This window comes from Vicugna pacos, chromosome 24, assembly GCF_048564905.1.
Source record: "Vicugna pacos chromosome 24, VicPac4, whole genome shotgun sequence".
In the NCBI taxonomy this organism is placed as follows: Eukaryota; Metazoa; Chordata; class Mammalia; order Artiodactyla; family Camelidae; genus Vicugna; species Vicugna pacos.
In genome coordinates, this window is record NC_133010.1 from 13,854,108 (window position 1) to 13,881,781 (window position 27,674).

A 27,674-nucleotide genomic window follows, 5' to 3' on the forward strand; every position below is an offset into this window, starting at 1 on the left:
CCAGAGAGTGCCTGGGATTCAACTGCAGGCTGCCTGGCTGCCTCTCTGTGTGGCTGGCGATCAACAATACTAATGGGCGCACTGACTAAACTGGTTTTCTGGTACTTAACTCCAGAGGAAAACTAATCAGTTTAAATAAGAACCATGGTGAACTTGGGGAGCGATACCAATGGTGGTCAACTGTACCAGCCAGGCACATCTATACACAGACTTCAGGTTTCCTGAAATAAGAACAATCATCCGTTTCTAAGATGCTAATACTTTACACTTAGTTTTGTAGAAAACTTTGCTTTTAAAAAGCCAATCCTTCTGAGAAGCACTGTCCATGGCTAAGCCAGCACAGTAGTATTAGCACTGTAAATACCCAGTAGTACTGGTGCAAATAAAGAGAGATAAAAGTCAGCAGGGTCAGAGAGGGAACTACTATAACTTTGCTTTCTCACTATACATGGGTTTCTTTCGCTTGCATAGGTATTTTTTTTTCTAAAGTGAGTTTTATCTTTCATTTAATACGTTGCTCCATTTTTGTATTTCAGATTCCCCTTAAGCATCTGAAAGTGTGACAAAATAGTGTCATTTCCTTTTACATTAAATATCAAATTAGCCAGAGAAGTTGAGTAACTTGTAAGTATCCCAAAAAGCAAAATACTAAGAAATGAAGTTGAACCTGATGATTCCATCCACACAACTGTCTAATGGGATATTAAGGGACCCTCTTAGGTGCCAGACATCATGTTTCGCATTTTACATTTATCACGTTTAATCCCACAGCCTTACAAGGTGGTATCACACCCTCCATTTGAAGGCTGAGAAGAGAGGTACTAGCTTGGCATGAGTTCCAGTTAATGAAAGGCCTTAGTGGAATTATAAACTCGGTCAGGCTCCACATAGCATAGTAGTATCTCAGAGACGTTTCTAGGCATGGGTTATCTTGTTAAGAAGATACCAAATTTGCTGGCAATCAAGCGGTGGTTCAATACCACTGCATCTGGAAATACTGAGCAAATAATGGCAGGGAGCATCCAGCCACTTCCTACACGATTAGTTGCAAAAGAAACACCTGAAAACAGGCGCTGGAAAAATGTGACAGAGCTAAGGACTAGCTAGAAGGTAAATGCAGCTTTTGAATGAAGGGTAGATAGACCACGACCTAGGAGGTGCATTACAACAATTTGTCTACTGAGCTGGTTGGTGCTGCAGAGCTCAAGGGCCTATTGGCTGCGCGTAAGTCTTTTCTGCCCTGCCTGAACCAACACAGCTGAAGTAGGACTACCCAGTGCTCACCTTCAGATGGGAAGGCAAGTCCTATTACGAGGGGTACGCATCGAGCCGTACCACATCCTGACAGTACGTTTCTATAGGAAGTGCGGGATGGGAGGTTTCGTTAATCCAGGACCGGAAAACACCACGTTCGTGTATTTTGGGGAAAAAAGCACACCATTCATCTCCTCCTCGAGATTCCTTTTTCCCTCCAGGCACAGCATCTTTCATTATCAAGTCCCAGGAAGGAACACATTGGAGCCTCAAGATCAGTATTTCAGTCCCCGGCAGCGCGGCGAGCGCTGGGGTCCCCAAGCCGGCGTGGGCGACGGTGACGCAGGAGGCGGCAGGGGCGCGGGTCCCTGCGCGCGCGGGTGGGGGCAGGTTATTCCGCGCAGTGCGGCGCGGGCCAATCAGGAGGCGCGGTGTTTCGGAGGAGGGGCGGGGGCCTCCTGGTTTCCTCGGGGCCGGCGCAGCGCCGCCTGCAGTTCCGAGCAAGCGCGCGGAGCCGCCGGGGGTCTCTGGACGCGCTCGCCGACCCGGGTGTTCCTCCGGCACTACCCGGCCCTTGAACGTCCGCCCCTTCTGCTACCCAGCCGCGTCTCCGACGGCGCCCGGCCTCCTCCTCTTCGGGTTCCTCGGCTCTACCCGCAGCGCGAGCCGTCCGGCGGTTCTTCTCCTGCTGTCCGGGGGCCGTGCGGGGGCGGCGCCGGCGGGGGCGCCTCACCCCGGGCCGGCGGCGGTAATGCTGCTGCGGTTGCCGCCCTTGCGGCCGGGCGGGCAGCTGGCGGTGGCCGGGGCCGGAGCACGCTCGCTGCTGGCCGGGACGCCGCCCTCTCCTGCGCTCGGCTCCCGCGGCCGCCGCGGGACGCCGGGGCCCGGCGCGGCATGAGGAGGAGGCTGCGCGCCCGCGAGCGCCCAGCTCCTCGGCCCCCAGGGCCTCCGCGGGCCCCCGCGCATCGCGCGCGCCGGCTGCGGCCCCGGCGCCCACGCTAGCCCCGCGCAGGCACGAGACGCCGCGGCCCCGAGGCGGCGGCGGCGGCGACGCAGGCCTGCGGAGCGCGGGGGGCCGGGACCCTGAGCGCGGGGGCTTCGCGACCTGGACCCCGGCGGGCGCAGGCAGCCGGAGCCGCGGGGGAGCCCGGCGTGCTGCAGTCGGCGGGTCCTCTCCGCAGGGGCGCCGCGGCGCGCAGCCCGCGCCTCTCCCCACCTGCAGCCCCTCCTCCCGCCGTTGCCGGGCGATAAACGCGCGTCCTCGCCTTTCCACGGCCTCTTCGGGTCCTTCGGTCCCCGGCCCCCACGCCCCGCGTCCTCTCTTCCCCTTCCCCTCCCCCGCGTTCGCCCGCTCCTCCCCTCCCCCGGCTCTCCGCCTTCCCATTCATTCCGTCCGCTCCCTCCTCTCTCCTCCTTGCCTCTCGGGCCCTCTCCCCGAGAGCCTCCCCGCGCGGACCCCGCTGCAGTCTCGGGGTTTTTAGCACATTCATGGAAGTGTAGGGCCTGGACGGTGTCCCCAAGTCCGGCCTGAGAGCGCAGCCCGAGCTGCTGGCCGGGAAGAGGAAGATGTCTGTGCTCCGGCGGATGATGCGGGTCTCCAATCGCTCCCTCCTCGCCTTCATCTTCTTCTTCTCCCTCTCCTCGTCTTGCCTCTACTTCATCTATGTGGCTCCGGGCATCGGTAAGCACCGAGACACACCCTCACTTCCCACGGTCACAGTGCAGGAAACGCAGCATGTTACTTACTGGGATTTGGAAGCTGTCATAAACGGGTCTGGCAGAAAGCGTTTTGTTTGAAATGTGATTTCAGACCTGTCACAAAAACTGCTTAGGGGCATGGCTTTGGTATGTGAGTTTTGTTAATTCACGTTTAAAAATAAGTTAAAGACTGCATTAAATGGACAGAGCAAAATTAGGTGTGTTGGCCCAGGATGCCCTGGTCACTTTCTTGGGTATTCATGACAACTTTATCTATTTAATATTAAGCTTAAACTTAGTGCTTAAGCTTAATGTTAGTGCTTTACCGTAATTTTATTCCAACACCCTCAGCTGTAACACTGGTTGTAAAAATACGTTGGAGAAACCAACAGCAGAGAATGTGATTGAGCTCAAGAATGTATTATTCTGGTGTTCTAGGTCACTTTTTAGAATGGGGTCAATGAACATTTGTGCCACACTTCAGGAATTTTTAGGCAATGAGTTGTCTGGTAGAAACAAAGCCCCATTATTTAATCTGCTTGAGTCTGCCTTTCAAGGGTAGGTAGCCTCTGCTACCTGTTTGAAGGACTTCTGAGATAAAAAGAATGATTAAAATAACAATTATGCGAGATAGTTTGCAGTTTGAAATTTTAACCTATTTACCATTTTTTGGTTTTTGGTCCAAAATACACTTTTGTATAATCTACTTGAGTTGGTCTCTTTATTAGATATTCTCCTTCCTGAGCCCCTTTAGGTTGAAAAGGTGCCAGTGTGGCATTCTTACGACTGAAAAATCAGGCCTTCGTATTGATATTAAAACGCATTGTATTTCCAGAACTTTTCTGAGTTCTTCCTGGTTGTTATGTTTTTAATGTTAATTAGTAACGTTGTGCATCCCCTGTCATTTCTTTTTAGACACCAGTAGTCTTTTGAGCCAGTACCATTTCTCCCCTGAGTTAGTTAAAAATGTATGGCCCCTTACAGAGTGAAAGCACCTGCAGAGTTTTGAGATGAAATTATCATCAGGGCATCGTCTTGCATCATAGTCAGTTATTGGAATGAATTGCAGGGAGAAGGGAAGAAGCAAAGCTCCCAAAACCTCATCAAGACTGTTGTATTTCTTAAAACTTACTATGTGACTTTTTTCTTTTCTTTTCTTTTCTTTTCTTTTCTTTTCTTTTCTTTTCTTTTCTTTTCTTTTCTTTTCTTTTACATTTTTTTATTGATTCATAATCATTTTACAGTGTTGTGTCAAATTCCAGTGTTCAGCACAATTTTTCAGTCATTCATGGACATATATACACTCATTGTCACATTTTTTTTCTCTGTGACTTTTTCTTAATTAAGTTTTCAGGCTCAAGGAAGATGTATAAGCCCAGAATGATGCTTGGGAAGACATAAATTGTTGAGACCTTGTTGTATCCCCAAATAGAAGTTTGAGGTCAGAGTTTGAAGAAAAATACGAATATTTTAACATATTTTCTTTTAATGCAGTTTTTTTTTTTCTTTAGGCTAAACCAGACACCTCTTGAAGCCTGTACTAGAAGTGGTAGTGATAGCTAAGTGGATTTGAGAGTAGTTAGCCAAAATATTCAGCAGGCTTTTCTTAACATCCTCAGCCATTTTGGAAGGCTTATCAATCAACTCTTCATCCTACAGCAGTTTTTACTTTCTCATGTAGCTATTTTAAGGTTGGATGTCTTTGGTGGGGGGATGTTATTTTATCAGACATTTTTAACTTTTGAGAGATTTTGGAGAAAAAGTGTTTTTTTGCACTTAAAAAAACAGTTTTCTTACTTTCTTGGTATTTTGAGTAACATGTTAAAATTTTCATACTCAAAAAGCTAAACAAAGGAATTCAGAATTCCAGGTTTCACTCAGCATTCATCTATTTTTGTTACTGCATTAATATATTATCAATAGATTCTAAAAATTCAATTGATATGAAATACTAATGCATTTTTTTATTCGTATACTTAATGTTTGCCATAGAACAATCACTGAAATATAAAAACTTTGGCAATTGTCTTACAGGCAATTAGGTAGACATGGTTTAAACTACTCTCCTTTGGTGGGCCTTCTAATTTATAACTTTAAAATATTGGTTAAAACCAGTAAGAAGGATGAAAACCTAAAACTTAAAAAGTGTTATCAATTTGTTAAATTGAATCTATTTCTCAAACCAGTATTATGTAGCAGCAAAAAAAAAAGCCTCCTTATTTATTTTTTAATTACTGAGAAGCAGTTTTCCAAAATTCACGTTTTTGCCTGAAAGCTCACATTTTATCACCGGTAACACATAACACATGCTGTCAGTTTTTCTTGACGTGTCAGGCTCACTTTGCTCATTTTGAGGAAAATGTAGGTCAAACAGAAGTCTAAATAACCATAGTTTGTCAGTTACACCTTTAAGGAAAAATGATGTTCCATGAAAAATGTGGCTAGTTCGACTCCCAGTGCAATGCTCTTTTGCACAGTTTGATTTTCAGAAAGACAGCTGTGGTCCTTTGGTATGCTGCAGAATGCCTTGTGCTTACTTCCCCTTTCATCACGGGTATCTTATTAATGGGACATACCCCAAACTAGCTAGGTTCTTAGAACTACTTTACACTAGATGTATATAGAATCTTTTCGAAATAATTAATATTTTAACCTGAATTACATCTTGGGGCAGAATTTTCTTATGACCAAAATACATACTGCATAAGAGAGCATTTTAAAGTTGATCATAAGTGTTTCCTATCTCTTGTGTTAAGAAACCCATGTTAATCCTCTCCACGTCAACCTGTTCAGTAGACATCGATTGTATTTTCCTACTTTTTCTGTCTAGGAACCTGTATTTGTCATGCGCCTTCCCCAGGCAAGTCAGCGCTTGTATCATTTTAGTTAACTTCTTAGTCTCCTTCACCAGTGTTCCTCGCTCCCTTCTGAGCACATGGTTGTAGACAGTGTAATGTTTAGTTTCCCATGTTTTTCATTTGACTCAGCAATTTTTTGACTATTTGGGTCTTAATCTGTGATGAATTTCATCAAACTCAAAGCTCATTACTTTAAGAATAATTTGAAGCATTTTCCTTGAAATTTCTAATTCATACAAGAGATACAGGGATAGTCTTTATATTATGAGCTTTAGTACCAAGGGTAACTGGTCTGCAGACCACCCCCGACCCTGGAAATCCAGGGACAGATTGCCCTAGCCCATCCAATAGAGACTGGTGCCATGAATTTTTTTTTCTCATTCTCTATCTACCTTTGTGCATGATTTCAAAAAGATGAGTTTAAGTTTCCCCACAAGGTCTTGCCTTGGCCAAATGGAAACTGGAATTCCACTTAGTGTGAAACCCTTTCCAGTATAACTTCCAGTACAACACAGTCATTTTCATGCCGTGGTATCGCAGGAGTAGAACTGACTCATAGATTCATTCAGCAAACACGAATAGAGCACCTCCGATGGACTAGATGTTTGAGGAAGGTGGAGGACAGACACAGTTCCTTTCCTCATACAGCGCGGTGAGCACCATGGAAGGGCTGAAACAAGTCCTCGGAAAGCAGGCAGTGGGGAGTGAGGGCTGCTTAAGGATTTCCAGAGGAGGTGGTGGATAGGACTGGTCTGGACTGAGCGAAAGGATTTGCGTCAGAGGGAACAGCATGAGCGAAGATAGGTTCCTGAAAATAGGGCTGTTTCCATCTGGCCTCTCCTTAGGGCGTGGGGTGGTCAGTGGGCCGGGTTGGGAGAAGTCCCAGGTCTCCCCTGCCCAGCTGATGCTCTGACGCTTGAGGTCCCTAGGATTCCTGGCAGTGGGAAACTGGCCTTGGTTCCCACAGCTTTACTAAAGCTGTCTGTGATTCAGAAAGAAGTTGATGTGCCTTTAATCACTGTGGGGAAGATTGCACAGCTCTCTGGGGAGTGGGGATTTCACTGTCCGCCTGACTTACCTGTGGTCCTGATGACCTTTGCTAGACTTGCTGACGGGCTGTTCTATTCCTTGAGCAGAGGTGGAATCTCGTTGGGCCACTTTGGTGTGAATTCCTATAGGCCCTTTGAGGGATTACCTGGTCATGTGCTTTGCTTTTCGGGTCTGGAGGGGGGTGGTGGCCTGCTGGGATGGGTGGTCAGAGCCTAGGCTGCACGTGTTAGTGTGTGTGTGTGGTGGGAGAGGGTGGCTTACTTGGGCCCTTGCTCAGAGCCCCCTTGGCTGGGTTTCTCTCCGTTAGCTCAGAAAGTAGCGAGCTGCTCTGCAGCTTTCTTATCACAGCCCTTTCGCCTCGTGGCTGGGTGAGCCTGATCGTGTTCATTTTGAACTTTTACAGTTTGCTTTGTGTTTCAAAGGTTCTTTTCCTTTTTTTTTTTTCTCCCCTCACCAAGTTCTCTGGTCTGCAGGGCTCATTTCGGGGGTACTTTTGGTTCTGTTCATGGTGTTGGTCATTTCTTTTTTTCTGGGCTTCTTTACTGATCATGCTTTGCATGCTAATATTTTTGTCCTGTGAGTAGCAGGAAACATCACAAGTTCTGAAAAGGGGGATGATGTAATCCTCTGTCTGAGAGCAGTTTTTCTAGCACAAAGTATGGGTTACAGAGGGCAGAGCCAACGGCAGGGGGACGAGGTGGGAAGTTATTTCAGTAGCTCAGACGATAGGTTAGAACCTGAGCAAGGTCATGGTTGGATCAGGGCAGAGTTGAGAGGATGTGAATAGTGGAATTTGAAGGAAAGGGAGAAGCCTTAAGATTATGCTCACATTCTAGGTTAAACAACCAGGCTGCAAGTCGGAGGGAATATAGAAAGGCATGTGCCTTGAAGGGGGATTTTGGTTTTAGAGAAATTGAGTTGGGTTGCTTGTAGGATAACAAGGAAGAACTTGTCAGCAGGTAGGCAGATGGAAATAAGGGCTGAGGGCCCAGGAGAAATACTAACAGGAGAGAGATTTGGGTGTCCTCAGCGTAGAGTGAGTGATAATTTACCCATTTCTCCCATGACTCACCTGAGTTAATAAAACTAGCTCCCACAAGCAGAAGTGGCTCACTAAGTTAGTTACTTTCAAGCGTGGAGTGATGGGGGTTAAACTGGAATACAAAGGAGACCCAAGTGTGATTTGGAAAGTTTCCCATGAGGCTCTGTTACCGCTTTCACTCTCCAGCCCCAAAGGGGAGGCGGTGTGGTTGACACAGTGGAAAGTTTAGACGGTCACCCGAGGAGGGCTTGCGGAGGCTGAAGGGAACGTAGCTGTGAATGAAGTGCAGCCGTGTAGGCAAGTGGGGAAACAGGAAGAGGAAAACGGAGGGAGATCATGAATGTGAAGAGAGGCCTTTGCAAAAATAAATAAGTAAATAAAAGTGATCAGCAGGGCAAGGTTGCAGTGGGATAAAGTTCAGTGGGGTAAAGTCTGGAAGGAGAATCGTCGATTGGGTAAGTAGGAGCTTTCTGACCACTACCGCAAGGCTGTTTTTGTGGTATCATGTGGTAACGTGAGGCATCAGCCAGATTGCCTTCAGTTGGAGGTCAAGTGAAAGTGGCTGATTTGGTGGAAAGTAGGACTGAAGGAACTTTATAAGATGATAAGACCGAGCTTCTGTGGATGCTTAGGGAGTGAGGACACGGTTTGAAGATTTGAGAAAGGGAACAAATTACATCACGTGATCTAGGAAGACTCAGTTCATTTACTTATTCACACACGTTTGTCTGTGGTTCAGCAGGATCCACGTGGTCCCTGTCTTCATAGAGCTCAGAGCCAGTGGGAAATCCGCACAGTGGAGCAGCAAAGTTGTAGAAGACAGTGTGGGATGCAGTTTGCCCTGGGGGCCCCGGGTGGGGAGGTGGGGGGCACTGAGCTAGCTTAGGCGTTAGGGAGAAGAGGAAGATTAAGCTGAGGCCAGAAGTTTAAGTTAGGTTATTAGAAGATGGGCCTGGGGAAAAATACCTCAGGCAGGAATGGAATATTTGAAGGCTAAGAGGTGAAAAAGAAATGGAAAGTTAAAAAAAAAAAAAGGCAGGGGGCTAAAACATTGAAATCAGAGGGAAGTGTGGGCCAAAACACAAGAGATAAATACAGGTCCAGTCATAGAGACCCTTCTAAGCTGGGTTGGAGAACCTGGACTTTAGCCTGAGGACAATGTCAAACCATTAAGCTTAAATTTTAAGTAGGAAGGTGGCATGATGAGATTTGCATTTGAGACACATCTAGGCTGTACTGGTGTGTATAGGTTAAAGGCAGCACTGTGGGAGTCATGGAGACCAGGACCAGGTGGAGGGAGTGGAATCAAGGGTGTAGGTGGATTAATTTTGGAGATGGGAGAGGAGGAGATAAAGATGTTTATGACAGCAAAAACTAGATGCATGGGGAGAGGGAAGGTGAAGGTGTTCACATCTGACAAGGCTGGTGACTGAGCTGTTGAGAGTGAGGGGCTCTGTTTGTGTGAACAAAGCTTAGTACAGAGCGCACTGTTTCCTAGGCTAGGCTGAGGTTTGGTTTCTGCCTTGGCACATACGAGAGGCTTAGAAAAGAATTGTTGAGCAACTGAATGTTCCTGGTTAAATCACTTCTCTTGGTCTGGCATCTCCGGTTGGTTCTCTCACCAGCCCACTCATCAATGCCATCTTGACGTTGAATGTTGGGCACCTCGGGAGACTGGAGGGGCTGACGGGATGAGGAACAGTGGAGAACATGCCAGGGTTGGTCAGCGTACTAGTCACCTATTACTTTGTAACAAGTTACTCCCAAATTTAGGGGCTTCAAACAGCAAGCAGGTGTTGCCTCCTAGTTTCTGTGGTCAGGCAGCTGGACACGGTTTGGCTGGGTGCCTCTGGTTCAGTGTCTCTTACTCGGCTGCAGAGTGTTGCTCAAGGCTGTGGTTGGAGGCTCTGCTCTGGGAGGATCTGCTTCTAAGTTCACACACGTGGATTTGGGCAGGATTCTGTTCCCTGGAATTGTTGGATTGAGGACTGTGATTCTTTGCAGGTTGTTGGCTGGAGGCCTCACTCACTTCTTTGCCCTTGGGGCCCTGTCCATTGGAGAGCTCACAGCCCCATCATTTTTAACATATTTTCTTTGTCCGAAAAGGGTCTTGAACTCCTGAGCACACAAAAGGGCCGGAAAGGCTCTTGAACTCCTGAGCACACAAAAGGGCCGGGGGACCTTCTCAGACTGCCTCCCACAGTCAGTGTTAACTCAGCTATAGTCTTATCAGCCTAAGTGAATCTGAATCCTGTGACCTTGTGGGAAATTAGGTATTTTTGAAGGGGAAATTGATTTTGAAGGGGAAAATGCTAAATACCATTCTCCGTTTTATTGTTTTGTCAGTAAATTTGAGGTCTTTTAAACAGTGTGGCAGAATGAGATATTGACGTATTTATTTTGAAGCAGTGTTTATCATTACTGCCTTAAAAACATTTTTTAATTTTTTTATGAGGGGACGTAATTGGGTTTGTTTGTTTGTTTGTTTAACAGGGGGTACTGAGAATTGAACCCAGGAGCTATACCCTCCCCACATGACTGCCTTTTAATGTTGGTCAAAGGTTAAAAGAGTCGTGTCTATGGATACTTTAAAATGAGAGACTCCTGATCTGAGTTTGTAGTCTCTGTATAGGTGGGTATCCAAGCACTGTTTGGAATTTGGCTGGGAACAGAACGCATGTTCCTCTTGGGACTGCGTTACACGTATGCAGGATGACTAGTTAACTTCCTTGCCCATCCTGTGACGGGCTGTGAATCACAGGATGTGCTTCTCAGGACCCTGTGCTGTGCCTGGGGGGCCTGGGGCTCTGGTGGTCGCTGCTCCGGCTGCCCCTCCCCACCAGAGCGCCTGGGTGTGCCCCTCTGTCAGAGGCCCCAGGGCTGGGGGACCTTTGGACATAGAGGCCTGTGGGCAGAGAAGCCCCGGGAGCAAGGTCCCAGAGGTAAGCCACTGCTTCGTCTGCTGCTGGAGCTCCACGCCCCAAGCCTCTGCTGGGAGGATGGCCTGGCTGTAGAGAAAGAGAAGGGAAGGCTCTCAGAGCGCCACTTGCCCAGAGTCTCAGACATTGTTGCTGGAAGAACTGAAGTCAATGATTTTTGGAAGAGAGCTGAAACGGATCACTTGGGAGTTATGACTCTTCCACTGTGCCTGAATTGTCCTGGAAAATAGAAGATTTGGGAGAACTGTGAACTCTGTCTTCTTCAGCTTAAAGGAATACCCAGAGGAGGGGGTGAAACTTCTCTGCGTAGCCCCAGAGAGCAGTGAGAGTGATTACGGGCAGGATTCCCGCTCGTTATAAAGAAGCCAAGCTCCCTTTTCACAGAGCTGTAAACTGTGGAGTAAGCGGCCCTAGGAGCACGCCTTTCATTGCCTGTTCTCAAGCCCAGAGCGGACGACCACTTACTGAGGCTGGAGAAGGTGCTTTGCTGGGGAGGGGGGCTGGACCCTCTCCTCACAGCCCCTGGAACTTGGTGACCCTGTGCTGTGTTCATCCCTGCAGCCCCTTTGCTCCCCCCCACCCAGGGACAGACCGGCTCCTCCATCGGTGCCTCCTCCACCAACCTGCCCTTGTGACTCCTTTTCCTTTTCAAGCCTGCCTTTCACGTTTGTCTTAACCTGAGTGAAAACGTGGAGGTGGGTGGGGAGGCTGTAGTGAGGAGGTGCATTGCGGAGAGCTTTTTTCTGGAGCTGGGATTTCCCAGATCCCGTCTGGGAGTTCCTGGTGAACGGAGAGCCCCTCAGGCTTTGGGTGTTGACGGCTTCCTCCGGGTGGATTTTCCTGGCTAGAGCTGTTGTCACCACTGCTGGGCCTGCAGGGTACCTACCAGTCTAATGAGAGCAGCCTGCCCCTGTCAGCTCTCTCACCCTTCTTTTTTCTCCTTTTCCATCTCAGCCTTCTTTTTTAAAATTCCGAGAGGACCCAGTGATTGACTATGTAAAAGATCCGTCCGTTTCTGCCTTTTGTCTGGATCACAACAAGGAGAATAATACATGAGTACTGTTGCAATTCAAGTTGAAGATCGGAGCAGTTGAAGGCTGAGTAGGTTTTCTGAGGTTACCTACAATGCCATTAACGTGCCTCTGGAAAATTAAGAGTTTGCTCCAATTATTATTAAGTACTTTTACTTAATGCCTTGGGCGCACTGGAGGATTTTAGGTAGCACTCCAGTTTTATTTTTCTCTAGCGTGTATATCGTATATTGGGCCATCTTTGTATTGTTTCATGGGCATACGTAGCAGACCTTGGCAGAGTTTGCATTATTCAGCGACAGCAAAAACCCTCTTCAGAAGAGGGAAGATAGCTTCAAGAATGTTTGTCAGTTTTATTTTTGGCTGTGTGGCGCGGCAGAATGTTTAGGAAAATGTAACAGTGATTTTCAATCTTAAGTTTGTAATTAACGTTTTTTTCTTCCAGGGCTGTAATAAATATAACTTGTTGCTTGCATCTTTGTTTTTGTGACTTATTACTCGAGTTAGTGAAAGTCTTTGGCTCCGCCAGATCTTCGTGTTGTATGTTCATTAAGGATGAAACGTATACTCTACTGTGCGTGAATGAATTGTGCATAAATTAGAAAGCTGTATAAAAGAGGCTGTATTTAATATAAGTTGAACTAATTATGAAAGAAAGATTCTGTTTTGCTTGTTAACAAATGTTAAGGGTGTTTAGAGAATTACTACAAGCAATGGTTTTCAAATGTGAACGTGTTTAAGCCTTACTCCGGGTGATACAGGCCTTTTCACCAGGGATCCTGATTGATTTTTAATACATACCTCAGGTAATTCTGGACCCTGGGAGCTTTATTTCTAACAAACACTCCAAATGGTTAGAGAGAAATTTGAGCACTGGACAGGATTGCTTTTCCAAATTGGTTATCCCATATCATTTGATCTTTCATAGAACTAATTTTACCTTTTAAAAACTAGATTAATTTGTTTATAGCATCATGTTTTATTAGAGATAGAGATGACTATCATGGTGAAGAATTTTTTTCCTCTAGAACAGAAATGGACAGCATGGACAGATTATTTAAAACAACCAGGGTCATGTGTTTCTTTATGTCTGCACTATGTGACTGAGTTCTAGGTTGATCCTAAGTTTGTTACTTAGTGTTTTTAATTATTAGAAAGATAACATCGTAATTCACTTAAGAAGATCAATAAAAGTTACTAAAGCATATGGCCTTGTATGTTAGCCAATGGAATTTAAAACTTATGAAAAGTCTTTTTATAGTATCTGCACAGTGAAGCAGCTCTATGAAGTTTGTTACTATAACATGATATCTTGATTGAAACATTATCTTGTTTTATTTTAAAATATTTGAAGCTTTCTAGTGATGATAATTCTTCACTGGAATCATGCTAAATATATTGCCTTCCTGATCATGAAGTTAATTGCTCAGATATTATGATTTATAATTATAGTGCAATTTCCAGTGTGACTTGGAGGAAGAGAAATTGGACTTTATTTTCATTTGAATCGAGACCAATGGTAGGATTTTTAACGTGCCTTGTTTATTGATTTGGAAATATACTCTAGCTTTGGCAGTCTCTTTATTTTTTAATTCTTTATTTTTAGAGCTTTTCTTGGGGGGAGGTAATCAGTTTATTCATTTTATTTATTAAAAAATTTCTCTTAATGGACGTACTGGGGATTGAACGCAGGGACCTCGGGCATGTTAAGCGCATACTCTACCACTCAGCTATACCCTGCCCCTAGCTTTGGCAGTCTTGGATATTCGTTTTCCTTGCTGTGTCCCCTTCTCCTCTGTTTGTTTTAGTGTCATTTTCCTTTCCCAAATAAGTAAGCTGAATTTGTGAAAGGTATTTTAATTGTGGAAACCCAAGGAAATTGGGGGATGATTGTAAAAGATAGAGTTTAAATAGGTCTCACTTTTATTTTTTCTCATTATGATACCTTCCTTAAATGGGTAGAGATTCATTTCACATTCACCTTAAATATATTCTGAAGTCATTCATTTTCAACAAGTTTATAGTGTTTCCTGGGTGTGTGTGTTTATGGTCTGATCTGTTAGTCTGTAATTTCATTATCAGTTTCCTTGCTGATTAGATTAAAAATCTAACTGCATGCATTTTTTCCTTGCCTGAGTCCCTGATTTTCTCCTGGTTTTACTTTTTTCCAGTGTGGTTTACAACTCTTAGCTCTTCAGGCTCCTGTCATGCTTTGCAGAAGCTATGTGTTTATGTTAAGCGAATAATAGTGAATTCACAAATGACAGTGCTGAAAGCTATTGTATGTTAGAGTCTATTCTTTGACTTATCAGCTAAGTTTAAACTAGGCTGAACTGATAATCTGGTTGTTGTAAAAGTACTTCCGATGTTTTAGGCAGTTTATGCTTCTTCAGGAGTTTGGTTTTTACAGAGGAATGCCCAGGGGCCCTTAGTTTCTGGTCCTCCTGCTTGGCAGTTGGTAGTCATTCAACAAATATTTATTGAATATCTCCACCCTGAACATCTTTTGTAAGACTGTTGGGAAAGTCAAATTTTATTTAAAATTATTTAACCTTAATGCCTATTCAAACACAGACAGTAACCTCAGGTAAGTTAAAAGGGTTCAACTGCAGAGTGGAAGTGGTGAAAACACCTGTTGGGAAGAATATCTTGTTAACTGTCAGCGACTCCACGAGCGAAGGTTGAGCTGTTGGCTAAGGTTGGACGTAGGTCTGTACTGTGATTGCTGTGTTCCTTATTGTGTGATAAAATGGGATTCTGAGCACAGAATTCTTCCATTCTGTTTACTAGACAGCCCGTGACTGACTGGAAAGATGGGGAGGAGGATATTACGATATTATGGGCCAATAAGTATTTGCTCTGCAGATTTCCTTGAGCCCATGCCTGGGTTTGAATTATTATCACCATGGTCAGATACACTGTTTAAATAGTGTTCTGACATAAAGGGAATCCTTTGTTTTCCAGCCTGGCACAGCCTAGAAGTTTGTTATTTTTTGTTTTTTAACTCAAGCAACGCTTTGGTCCTAGACAAAGTGTGAACTATGTATATTTCGTATATAGTCTGGCCTCATCCTGGGGTTTACAACATTATTATTAGAGATACTATATTTAGTTTTACAAACTTGGATGAGTAATTTCTGGGAACTTGTTGAACAAGGGGCCAGATGGGGGAAGAAGAAAACTAAAAAGCATGTGAAACACATATTTAAGAGATTATTGTGAGTTCTTAGAAATTCAGAGAATACCTGATTCAGATATCTGCAGTTATTATCAGGAGACACATACACACAGTGTTTTGCCTTTTTCTGTATTGTTTGTTTCCTTACATGTTCTGTAGATAATATGGAAAACCGTTTCCTTTCCTGTAATTTTGAAGTACCCGTCTGACCTGTCCTCGCATCAACTGAAATCTGTTTACCCCTCCTGTTACTTCCTTCATAACTTTTTGCATGGAAGATTTTTCTGTTTCTTAATGGCTCCCTCTCCTCTAGGACTTTGAACCATTGCTTCTTCCACATTGCTGCCCCTCAGAATCATCCAGCCAGTGCTTGAATCTTTTGTTTTTTCCCCTTCTGCCCTTCTCCTTTCTTTTTCTTAATTGAAGCATAGTCAGTTTACAATGTTGTGTCAATATCTGGCCGAGAGCATAATAGTTCAGTCATACCTAGTTCAGTCATACCTACGCACACACATACTTGTTTGCACGTTCTTTTCCATAATAGGTGGCTACAAGGTATCGAGTGTAGTCTAACCCTGTGCTGTACAGTGTAAACTTGTTTCTCTGTTTTCTGTATAGTAGTTTATATCTGCACACCTTGAACTCCTAATTTATCCCTTCCCACCCTCTTCCCCCCCGAATCTTGATGTTTAAAAATTCTACCTCTGTGACTTCTGAGTTTGCTCTGATCTTGTGATGGGGAAGGTGTACCTGTACCCTGGGTGCTGTGGTCCCTCCCTAGAGCTGCCGTACACATTACCACCCTCTGAGCAGCCTAAACCAGAGACGTGCCATCTCGCGGGTCTGGCGGCCAGAAGTTCTCAGCCAAGCTGTTGGCAGGCGTGTGCTCCCTCCGGAGGCGTTGGGGGAGCAGCCTGCCTTGCCCCCAGCTCTGGGTGCCTGTTGGCATTCCGTGGCTTCCTAGGCTGGTGGCCAGATCTCTCTAACCCCAACTTTCGTCCTCACGTTGCTTCCTCCGGTGTGTGTGTGTAAAATCTCCCTCTGCCTTCCTTTTGTATGAGCACTGGTCATTGGATTTAGGGCCAACCCAGATAATCTGGGATGATCTCCTCGTCGCAAGAGCCTTAACTTAATTACATCTGCAGAGACTCCTTTTCCAAATAAGATAACATTCACAGGTTCTGGGAGTTAGGATGTACATACATCTTTTGGGGGCCCCCACTCAACCTGCTACCTAAGAATTAAAAGAAATATAATTATATGTGTATTTACATGTATTTATATATGGCGTTTGGCTCAGTGCCTAACAAATGTAGGTACTCAATGCATGTTAATTCATTTCCCTTCTCTTCAGAGGCCTGTGTGCTGCAACATTATGTATCTGGGATGATTTTGGCAATTAGTACCCAATTCCCACTCCTCTCTGACCCCACAGACGTCCTGTGGTGCCCATCGGGAAGTCTCGTCCTTGTCTTCCATCTTCCTTTATTGGCCTTCACTTTAAATTTCCTTTCTCCTTCCACTCAGGCCACAGTCTTGCTCAGGTCTCTCCTTTTCAGAGAAAACTTCCCTGGACCTTGCTCTCACTCACATACGGTGCTGAAACTCACTGCTTTCACTTTATCCACTTAACTCTTCACTAGTTTCCTTTTGTTTCCGTAATTTTGATGAAACTGCTCTCGTGAAGGCAGTGGTCTCCTGGTAGCATTTTATAACAGTCAACTGGTGTGGTAGAGCTGGACTGCTGGTGTGGGACTTGTGGCTCCTCCACGTGCTAATACCTGTATGACCTTGAACAAGTTGCTTAACTCTGTGCTTCAGTTTCTTAAGCTGTAAATGGGAACGTTAGGACCTACCTCGTAGAGTTGCTTTTAAGGATCACACACATTAGTGTGTGTAAAGAACTTCTAAGAATGCCTGGTGGAGTACACGCTAAGTAGAAGCTTTTTTTTTTTAAGGTGTTTTTTTTTTTTTTAGTCTCTCTTCTTAGCCTCTGTGATGACACTTGACATGGTTGACGGGTCCCTCTTTGTCCAGTAGATCCTTAGCGCGTTCAAGCTCAGATGAATTCATCTTGGCCTCGTGGTGGCTTCTATCTGTGGTCTGTTTCCCATGCTTTGGTACTTCACCTTCTTACCTCCTTTGTAGGCAGTTTCTCCTGTGGTAATTCACCACCAGAGTTCCCACTTCTCCTTTTGTATGGATGTCTCCCCAAATTGTATTTGTAGTCCATCTGTCTTAGCTCCAGCACCGCGTTACAACTTTGTGTGAGAATGCCCCCCGAGCGTTGTCTCCTCTCGGGTCAGTGCTGACTGGTGTTTTGTTCAACGACTGGAGACTGGCGGTGTGCTGCAGCGGTTAGGAGCTTGGATCCGAGGGGTGTGTGTCTGAGTCCTTCAGAGCCCAGGAAGTCTTTCCAGATCACTGCAGGTGTCAGTCTCCTTGACTTGAATACATACGGCGCTTTCAGTGAGTGAAGCTGGTTGTGGGAAAGGGTGGGGCATTTACAGCAAATGCATTTACAGCTGTCTTAAGGACAATGGAGCACCTTCATAGATCTCTTTCCTCATAAACGCAGGGTAGGATGCCTGGAAGCTGTTGCAAACTGTTGATTTTTGAAGTTTTTTTTTTTTTCTTAAGTTGTAGTTTTTTCCCCCCTGGAGAACAAACTAGATAAGTAAGTTAAATTTATGTCTCACAATGCAGAGGCAGAGAGCAAATGAACTAAGTTAGAGAGCATGGCATGATTTTAATTAAGCAGTGGTCGTTTTTAGTGTGTTTCTGGGCTATCTTGAGACCCAAGGGCAAGACTGGGAAAGATTTCCCTGTTTGTTTTCTGAAGTGTGGTTTCTTGTAAGTTGGAATAGGAGTTTTAGGCAGGGATCTCCTGGCTTTCCAATAAGACATTATATTTTATATTAATGATAATTAGCAGCCATGTAGTTACTTGAGTGTGGGTCATGGTAGTTTTATGATGTTTAAAATCAGATAGTAGGGACTGTTCCATGCTGGTTTCTTGTGCCTTGAGACACTTTGACACATGGCCTTCCTCCTGTTAACAATGCCTCAATTTAAACACAGCTTCATTCCTTAATGGATTTTGATCTTTAGGGATTAAACCCATGCGGACCATTAACCTAAGGAATGTAACTCAATTAGCTGTAAATGATTTAAAATAAACTAATAGATTTTCCATTTGGAGATCTTGGTGTCTGACTTTGCTTTACTTTTTCTCCGTCCATCTAACGAATAGTAAGTGTATTCTTCTGGTAAATGATTTACCTTTGTCACAGGTACCTGAGTAATCATTTTTTCTTAAGGTTTGTTAACCTGAGATTTTGAAAGTTTTTAGGACAATTTGATTATCCTTTTGTAGACTGGATATTTTCCTTGTTTCGTAAGTTTGACTTGATTTCAAGATTCAGACAGTTTTCTTTATAAGAGTAGGTGTGTTAATTAAAAGTAAAAGCTATATAGTTTTAAAAGGTTCTGTTTCCAGGACGTACAGTAATAACACGTGTGTTCCTACTGAGCATGTCCTTGCTCAGGCCTGTTCTGTTTCCCCCAAGTCTGGGAAACAGTACTGGTCCTGGCTTAACTGGGGGCTCAGTCCTGCCTCTCCATGACAGGTTTTTTTTTTTTCCCCAGTATGGTGCAGAACAAATATTATAGGATATTTACACCACTGATGACAGATCTCGTGTATAAGTTTAGGATTAATTGACCCAAGACATTGTAAATCACTTTGGCACGAGTAATCTGTGTGATGTTTTTTGCCTGCGTCATTTCAGCTGAACTTGAGATCTTGGGTTAGGCAGGGCTGCTGATGTTACTTTGGCTTTTGTTGAACGATGTTCCCGCATTTTTTGGTTGGCTATTCTCTTTGTTTTCATTTTTCACTTTGTCTCGCTTCCCTTTTAAAGTCCACTAAAGAGCAAAAATATAGTAACAGCTTGTGGTGTTTGTAACCCTGGTGTAATACATTCAAGCTTAAGTAAGTTCAACCTCTTGCAGGGCTGCTTTCTAGAGAGGATGTAGGTAGGCTCCTAAAAATGGTTGAGGTAAAGCTTATGTGAAACCTGGATTTCTGTTTCTCTCTCTTTTCTGGATTGGAGGCTAGGGGGAAAGTATTCTTTTATTCTGCTCCTCTGTTAACTTTTGTTTACTCTCTCTGCTCACTTGTACTTTGAGCAAGTTCACATTTCAAAAAATGGGAAAGGAGGTGGCAGACATTACATTTTGCTCATTTCTCTGTTGCCATCTCAAAGAAGCAGACTGTGGGGCTCAGAAAATGAGTTGACATTTTAAATTTTCTTTTCATTTGGCATTCATTTTTTTTTGAGTGTCATTAATGTGTTCGGACACAGCTTATCTTAAATCAAGGGTCATTAACTAACCTTGTGGTTTCTTGATTTTGTCGTGAAAACGAGCCTCCGCCTCTTTTCTGAATGGAATTTATGGTCTTTTGGCTTTATGCTTGGAAAATAGAGTTGAAGGGGCTCTAGTGTGATGTTGCCATTTTTAGGTGAGGAAGCTGAGATCGATGAGCGGTGCAGTTATGGCCTGTGCTAGCCAAATCAGGACCAGAAAGAAGGGTCTTTTGACTTTACCTCTGTGCCTCTCTGAGGAGGCTTGACATCTCGAAAGGCAAGGATTTTTGTAATCTTTGTCAAGTTACCACTTTCTCTTAAAGGAATAAGTTAGAAATTATTGTTGCAGTACTTACTGCAGAGAATTAAATAAGCCAGCTCAGTTGAAAATGCCACAGTGAATTTGATTTTTGTCTGCTTTTACAATCCTGGTAGGTAGATAGATTTGTGACTGAAAGGCAGTGTAAAAGTTCAGAAATTACCAAAAGAGATACTAACTCTAGGTCAGCCTGCACCATGCCCCTTAAAGCATTGGGAACTTGCCAGATCCATATCCATCCTAGATACGATGACTTACAACGTATTTACAATTCAGTAAGGAATCCTCATCTTTGTAGAGTCTTTGGTTTGAGGGAATTAATACAGAATTAGAGAAAGGGGATTTTAGGACCGTGTGATGGAGTCCTTGTAAAGAACGCCTCTTTGACATTTCTAAGTATATTTTATAGGAGAAAACGATGGATGGATAAAGGAATTGTGATATTTCAGTTTGTTCGTGTAGCCTCATTCTGTTTGATGGATGGGTATGACTACTTTAATTCTTTCACTTTTATTGTTTTAAAAAGGGAGTTTGTTTTTGTAAGTTTTTGGTAGTAGGAAATAGTCATTTTGTATTTCTGTTTTCCCTTTGGACATGCTAGCTGAGTCAGTTTGGGTTTATTGGGCAATTCCAAAATTCTGAATATTCTTTTTTTTTTTTCAAATTTTGTAAAAGCTTATGGAGTCGTGATCTCTCTCTTTTTTTCTTTTACAGCCAACACGTATCTCTTCATGGTACAAGCTCGGGGAATAATGTTGAGAGAAAATGTGAAAACAATAGGACATATGATCAGGCTGTACACGAATAAAAACACCACACTCAATGGTACAGGTAAGACCGCTTCCTGTTTAGTTTTTGCTTTGCGTCTGCTTCTTACCCTTGTAGTCACAGAGCCAGGAACCACGTCTCTTCGCTCTAGTTTTGCCTCCAAGTACCTCCCTGTTAAAGACGAAGCTCTCCTACTAAGTGTCCCGGGACAGCCTTGCACTGCCCGGGTCAGGACTGCTGTGTATTCCAGAATGTATAAAGGCGTGATCACCACGGTGACGAGGGTTTTCTATAAAGATACTTAACGTTAATTCTTGCAAACAAAAATTAAACAAAGCACGAAAAACAGCTTGTGCTTTTCCCCTTCACCTCCCGTATTTAAGAGAAATTAACCCCAGAGAGAATGGCTTACACTCATCTGCTCTGATACGGAGGAAGAAGGAGAAAGCGGACTTGGAGTTGCAGCAGGGAGGCCCTGCCACGTTCGTTTGTACTGAGCAGTTAGCATAGTTGTACTGACTAGATGTTGGAGACACAACTTTAAGAAGAACGTCCTCCCTTTACATGAAGATCTCTAGGCTTCTGGGAGAGATGGAAATGTAAATAGCTACTGAGCATGCAGTGATTTATTTCTGCACAGGCTTGTACAGATAAAATCTGCCCAAAAGGAGATAATGGACAATAAGGTAGACAAAGAGCTAATTGAGCTCCAGGGGGTAGCTGATTAACATGTATTGACTCATTTAAAATTTAACACTTAGATTAGATCTTAAAAATTCTCATCACAGGAAAAAATATTTACAACTACACGAGGTATCAGGTATTAATTAGCCTTGTGGTAATCATTCACAATATAGACATGTATCAAATCTTTATGTTGTACACCTTCAACTAATGCAGTGTTATCTGCCAATAAAAATAGTTTACAGGAAACATGAAATTTAACACTTAGTAGCAAATTGTGGTATTTCTAAGTACATTTGATTTCAAAAAGGAGTTTATAGCTCTGTGCCTGACTTTCTGAAGCATCAGATGTAAAGAAGTGCAGGTAATATTTTTGTAAAGAAATCATGTACTTTCACAATCAAATGGTGCCTTGCCTTGTGGCCCATGGAGTCAGTCAAATTAGGAAGACAGAATGTATTCAGTGGATAATTACGGAAGCAAATGACGAGGGCCACGCAATGTTAGAACTGGTAGATTTGTTAGAAATAGCCCAGCATGCTTCCTCATTCGGTGGATGATGTTCGGAGACTGTCAGACATGGCCAGACTGACAAGCCAGTGGTAAACAGACCGGAACTCTCACTGAGTTTCTTTCTATTACCCACTTTAAGCTGCCTTTTGCAAGGAGAACAAAGCCTCGGGGAGGTCTCCTTTGGTCTTCTCCTCCTAGGGTCCAGTGAGAGCTGTCCAGCAGTTTCTATTCTGTCTCCTTTTCTCTGTGTGTGGCTCTGGAAGGGAGGACCAGGGCAGGAGCTCTGGTCTCACCGTGTTCTCATCCACTCATTAGGTGAGATAATGTCCGCATTTCACAGCAGTTGCGGTGGATCAGGCTCAGATGTATCTGTCACGCGTCACCTTGTAAAGCTCCCGATTTCTGCTCCGCGGGCCTAACTGCTTCTGTAGGAATAATGATTTTGTGAGTTTATTACAGCGTGGTCTCCAAAAGCTAAAATCATTGTTAGCTATATTGTCAGTTGTCAGGTGTTCATTTACAGTAAGTTTCTACCATGTTGTATGTATTTTATCAGATACTAGAAATTAAAAGCGTTCTGATTTCAGTTAAAAGAGATTTACAGAGACGAATGGCAGGGGGAGTACACAGTGCACTGGGATGCTGTAAGTACCACTGGGCACAGTATGCAGGGGGCACAGTCTGGGAATAAGCTGAGATTCTTGTGATCATTTATAATGATGTGGCCAAGAATAACATGTTTAGCTCCAAAACTTTGTATTTAAAGGACATGAATATAGTGATATGGCTTATCTTTAAGTTTTTTTTTAACTGGTTCTTTAAAAACTGATTAAAGTGGTCCATGGGTTCTTTTGTAAAAGATTCACTCACTCGGGTTCTTTTGTAAAAGATTCACTCACTCATTCTAGCACTAAAATAAAAGTGAAACAATCCTCCAGCCCTCCTGTTGCCACAAGACTCGCCAAAGGGAGCTCCTGTTCACAGGAGAAATGTCTGGGGAGCTTAAAACTTCTGTGAGTTAGGTGTGAGTTTATAGAAACATAGCACGTGCCTAACTGACAAAGCCCAAGCTTTAATGACAAAAATTAATAAATTATACATAATAAGAAAATACCCTTATTTAAAGTTAACTTCATGATATTAAGAAACTACTTTAGGATTGCCTAAGTGTTAATATTTATCTGCTTCAGGATTATAAGAAGATGTGCCTTTGGAACACAGGAAGGCAGTGGACTCCCAGGGACAGCCTTATTTATCTTCTATTTTCAGCTTCTACAAATACACAATTTAGAGTCCATGCTTAGCTAGCATCGTGGGAAGTTCTCCCATAAAAGGAGAACTTTTTTTTTTTACTATAACTTGAAATTTGATAGACACCTAGGTATTTTTTTTAAAGCATTTAAAAAATAGAATCAGAACTTTATTGGACTTCCTTATACATATTTTATGTTTGATATCTTTAAATCTTTGCAATATCTATGAGTGAGATGCAGCGTATGCGCCCCTGGAGGGGTTTCTGTGGACTTAGCATGTCCCCATATGTGTTGACACACAAAATAGTTAGTGTCCACCGAATCCCCTCCTCTTTGTCTTGGAGGATTTCCTTATCAAACAGCTTCCAGGGCTCCTCTGGAAAAAGGCGTTGGAGAGGAGTCTCTTCCTGGGGCCTTCTCAGTCCCTGGTGGAATAGGCCTTAGCCGTTGTAACCTCACTGGTCCCTGTGTGGGGACCCATGTTGGGGTTTTCTGGTAATACACTGACCTGACACATTACTGACGCCTTGCCCAGTTCGTAATGGGGATTCTGCTTAGCGTATCTGCAGGGTCCCTTCCAGCAGGTGGGCCTGAAGGTGGGGGATGTCTCTTTGCTCTGAGATGCCGTCTGGCTCCCAGGCTGCATCTGCATCAACTCTGTTTTGATGATGAATGAATATTTATGTTAGCCCAGGGCGTACAGGGGAAGTGTTTAGTTTTCTTGGACTTTTCTCACATACTTCGTATTCAGTATCCAGGAGTCTATGGTGCGAGGGCTTCACCTTTACAGTTCAGTAAGGAGATTATTTTGACCTTCAGCCTTTTGCTGGCTGGTCACTGGCAGACGGGCCTCTCTTCTAAGTCAGGTGCCTGTTCTCCTCCCTCGTATCTCTCTGCGTGCGGGCCAGTCCAGATAGGGATCTCTCTCACTGGAGCGGATTTCTGAAGACTGAAAGAGTGTCTTCACGTTTTCCTAAAGTGTCTGCTGGAACTTCATTTCCTGTGGGTCTGGGGCTTGGGATCCAGAGGACAGACAGTCGTTTAATCAGCGGTTTCCATTTCTCGTCTCTTGCTGCATGTTGTCTCATTCTCTCAGACCAGCTTCCTCTTAACGTAGCCGGAAACTGGCAGCTCATGGTTCCCAGATTGGCATCTCAGAGCTCTGTTCCAGAAAGGGACTGAAATGTGATCTCCTTGGTTCCAGGTTTAAAACTCTCAGGGCTCTGATTGCTCCAGGTTGGATAAGGGGCTCGTTCCTAAAGCACTTTATAGCTGAGGTTCCTGAATACGTACATCATGGGCCAGGGGTCATTCTAAGCACTTTGTGCATTTTTTCTTTCTGAAATCTGAACACGACAACATGAAGTGGGCACAGGTGTGAAACTTCATTGTCTCCCTGGACCACAGAGCTAGTGCGTGTTGGAACAGAATTTAAACTCAGCGCTGGATTTGAGTGCTCTTGACCCCTCTGTGCTCCAAAACTTGCTGAGGCTAAAGTTAATGGACCTAATAATAGCTCCAGGGCTTCCCAGGGACTGCAGCCCACAGGTTGGGAATGACTAATTTAAAGATTTTAAAGGTTCTGTATTGCAGAAGTCATTTGAGTGGGTGAGTCTCAGTTTCCTAAGTGTAGGGTGGTGAGAAAGCATTACTCCCACGCCTGCGCTCTGTGGATGCTGGAAGCGGTGTGCTGTGGCTGGCTGGCTGTCCAGAACACCCTGGGCTGTTTGACATTGGGGAGGACATCCGGGTGTACTCTCACCCCTCCTTCAGTCTGGCTCAGCTGGAGGAGGGATGAGAGCAGGTGTCCTCATATGGTCGCAAATGCGCCTGCTCTGTGTGTCCGCACGAATCAGGCTGTGCCGCTCCCCAGACTTGTCCCAGGTTCCCCCCGGGAAATCACACCGAGAGGTCCCTTCTGGGAGCGGTGAAGGGTGAATGGGATAGTAGCCACGGCAGCTGTATTTTGCTTTTCTCTAGTTCTTTATAGATAATTGCTTTCAAGTGCTGCTGCAGATTGCAGATTGTAGTCTTTTCACAGTGGCAGTGACATATTTCTTCCTAGGAGCAAAGCAAAAGGCAATTTTTTGGTTGTAATTTCTCTCTGTCTCTCTCCCTCTAAGATTATCCAGAAGGCAATAATTCAAGTGATTATCTTGTACAAACAACAACGTATCTTCCGGAAAACTTCACATATTCGCCATACCTCCCCTGCCCAGAAAAACTGCCTTATATGCGTAAGTGTCATCTAATTTTGACTTAACTATTGCTTGTCTTATAATAAAATGATAAAAAATCACATGGTTTGAGTGCAGCACCCACACATCCCTATTGAGGGTCCTAATGTTCATACCATGTGGCATGTTCTTTGACTTTTGGAGAGGGAGGAGGACTGAAAAGCTAAAGAAAACTTACCCCTTACCCTGAAGTTGCCTTTACTGTGAGTTTGGTGTGTATTCTTACTGGTGATTTTTAAATTTATTTTTTACATAGATAAATGATACTGAAGTATAATGTTTCAGAGGGTTTAAGAATTTATATAAATGGTCTTAAAATTACATTTCATTCTGTAACTTGCTTTCTTAGCAGTTTTTTGAGGACTGTCCATGTTGCTATGTCCAGACCTATTTATTTCTTGGCTATTGTATGCTGTGTCCTGAATAAATGCACTACATTTCATCTACCTTTTTCCCTGCTGATGGAAATTTGCACATTTTACTCTCACAAGGCAGTGCTGTAAGGAACAGCATTGTATGGACTTCCCTGTGCATAACTGCTGGGGGATTCATGCTGGTTCACATTTCAGACATGGAATTGCCGGGCAGGCTGGTCTGGCTGCACTCCACGGCAGCTGAGCCAGCTCCTCTCCCCAGTGGCAAGGCATGAATGTACCACTCTCATATTGATGGACTTTATACATTTTTGCTGTTCCTACAGATAAGACACTTTCTGCTGTTAATGCTAAATAAAAAAAGGTATCTCGATTCAATTTTTACGTTCTTCATCACTAGTAGGCTTGAGTGACTTTTCCTGTGTTTGTGAGTAGTTTTGGATTTTCTCTCCTGTGACTTGCTCGGTCACTGCTTTAGCGGTTTCTTATTGGTTAACTAGATTTTTGTATTGATCAGTGGGAGTGCTTTAGATATGTTCCAGCAGGGACCTGTTGTCTGCTACATGTGTTGTAATATCTTTTCATAGTCCCTGGTTTGTTTTTTCATTTTGTTCATTGAGTCTTTTAATTTATAGAAGTTTAAAATTATGATGTTTTTGAGGGTATCAAAAACATTACTTAAGGTTTTAGCTTTTTTTTAAGAAAGCTTTCCTTATTACCACAAGGCCATACAAATACTCTCTTTTAGTTCCTTCTAATAATTTTACCATTTTGTTTTTAATTTTTGTATATAATACGAGGTAGAGATCAAGATACTGTATTTTAAACATATTTTTTTCAAAATTATGAAGGTCATACATTATCATTAAAAAAAAAACTCTATAATCACTCAGAAGCCACATGGCTATTCTTTTGCTTTTTTTTCATTGTATGTGTCCCCCTCTCCCAATTTTAAGCCTACTTTGTACATGTAGTATCTTGATTTTTATATAATTAAACATTCAAATAGACATTTTTGAATTGCTCATTTATCCATGTGCTTTAATGTTCCTCAGTACCTAAGTGTGTTTTTTATGTCTTTTCATAACTTTTCTTTATTGTGGAAGTTAGCCTTTGCCTGTCACTTTTGTAGGATTTTTTTCAGCTTATGTTGATAGATACTATATATCTACAATAAAAAGTAAATTCACCTTTACATTAGGGTACACCAGAATCACTTAGGCAATCTTATAAAACAGATTGCTCTGCCCCACCCCCAGAGTTTCAGATTCAGTAGACCTGGAGCGGGGCCTGAGAATTTTTATTTCCAACAGGTCCCGAGATCATGTTGGTGCTGGTGATCCCTGGGCCCCAGACCCACTGATCCAGAGCAGAACTTAGCCGCACCGTGGCCGCCTGGGGGTGGGAGGGTCTTTATAATTCTTGGGCCCAACTCCTAAGTTTCTGATTTTCACAGTTGGATGTGGGGCCTGGGTATTTAAAACAAAATTCTCAGCTGCTTGTACTATTGTTATCTTCTTGCTGTCCTGTAATAAGAGAATGAAGCCATGGCTTTTGTGGCTGTTTGTCATTACTTTGTTATCACAGTCTTGGTTTTCTAAAAAATGAATGTTTTCGTCTGTGCAGTACTGAAACCACTGGGTCATGTTCTGCTGAAATATTGATTACAATAATTTCATTTTCATAATTTGCATATGCGAGGGCTTATAGTTTAAGGAAATCTTTCTGTTCTTGGTTTAGTTGCCATTTTCCTAATTAGTGCTTTATGGGTACTAATTAAACTCTGTTTCATAGCATCTTCCCGCCAGGCCCCCGGTTCATAAGTGCTCCCATCAAGGGCTGGAAGGGCCGTGTTGTGGCTGCCACTCATTGCCTTTCACTGAATATCTTAGTGCTCCTGCTCCTCTCTGCTTCCCCCGAAGTCTCACATTCTTCTGCAAGGGGGGATCCTACCGGTTTGGTCAACCACCTTTTCACGAAAGGTCTTCTCCTGGTTCTGCTGGCTTTGCGTCCAGCACCAGTCTCTTGTCCAGTTAGCTGTGGCCAGAGCAGTGGAGTTATGTGATAGAAAATATGGCCATGCACAGATAACTCCTTAGGAAGAGG

The 27,674-nt window shown here is 43.7% G+C and overlaps 1 protein-coding gene across 5 annotated transcripts in view; it reads left to right on the forward strand.

The window, feature by feature from the left end:
- The first annotated feature begins 2,622 nt into the window (after nt 1–2,622).
- B4GALT6 (beta-1,4-galactosyltransferase 6) overlaps nt 2,623–27,674 on the forward strand; it is a 124,027-nt gene continuing 98,975 nt past the window's right edge. For 3 of the 5 annotated variants that reach the window (XM_031690316.2, XM_072949057.1, XM_072949056.1), the window contains exons 1-3: nt 2,623–2,935; nt 20,454–20,570; nt 25,081–25,194. In XM_031690316.2, the coding sequence (XP_031546176.1) occupies nt 2,821–2,935; nt 20,454–20,570; nt 25,081–25,194 (346 nt within the window). In that variant the 5' untranslated portion in view covers nt 2,623–2,820. Of the gene's footprint in view, nt 2,936–11,266; nt 11,321–20,453; nt 20,571–25,080; nt 25,195–27,674 lie in introns of those variants that run through there. The other 2 variants (XM_006205076.4, XM_072949058.1) reach the window with 2 other exon arrangements.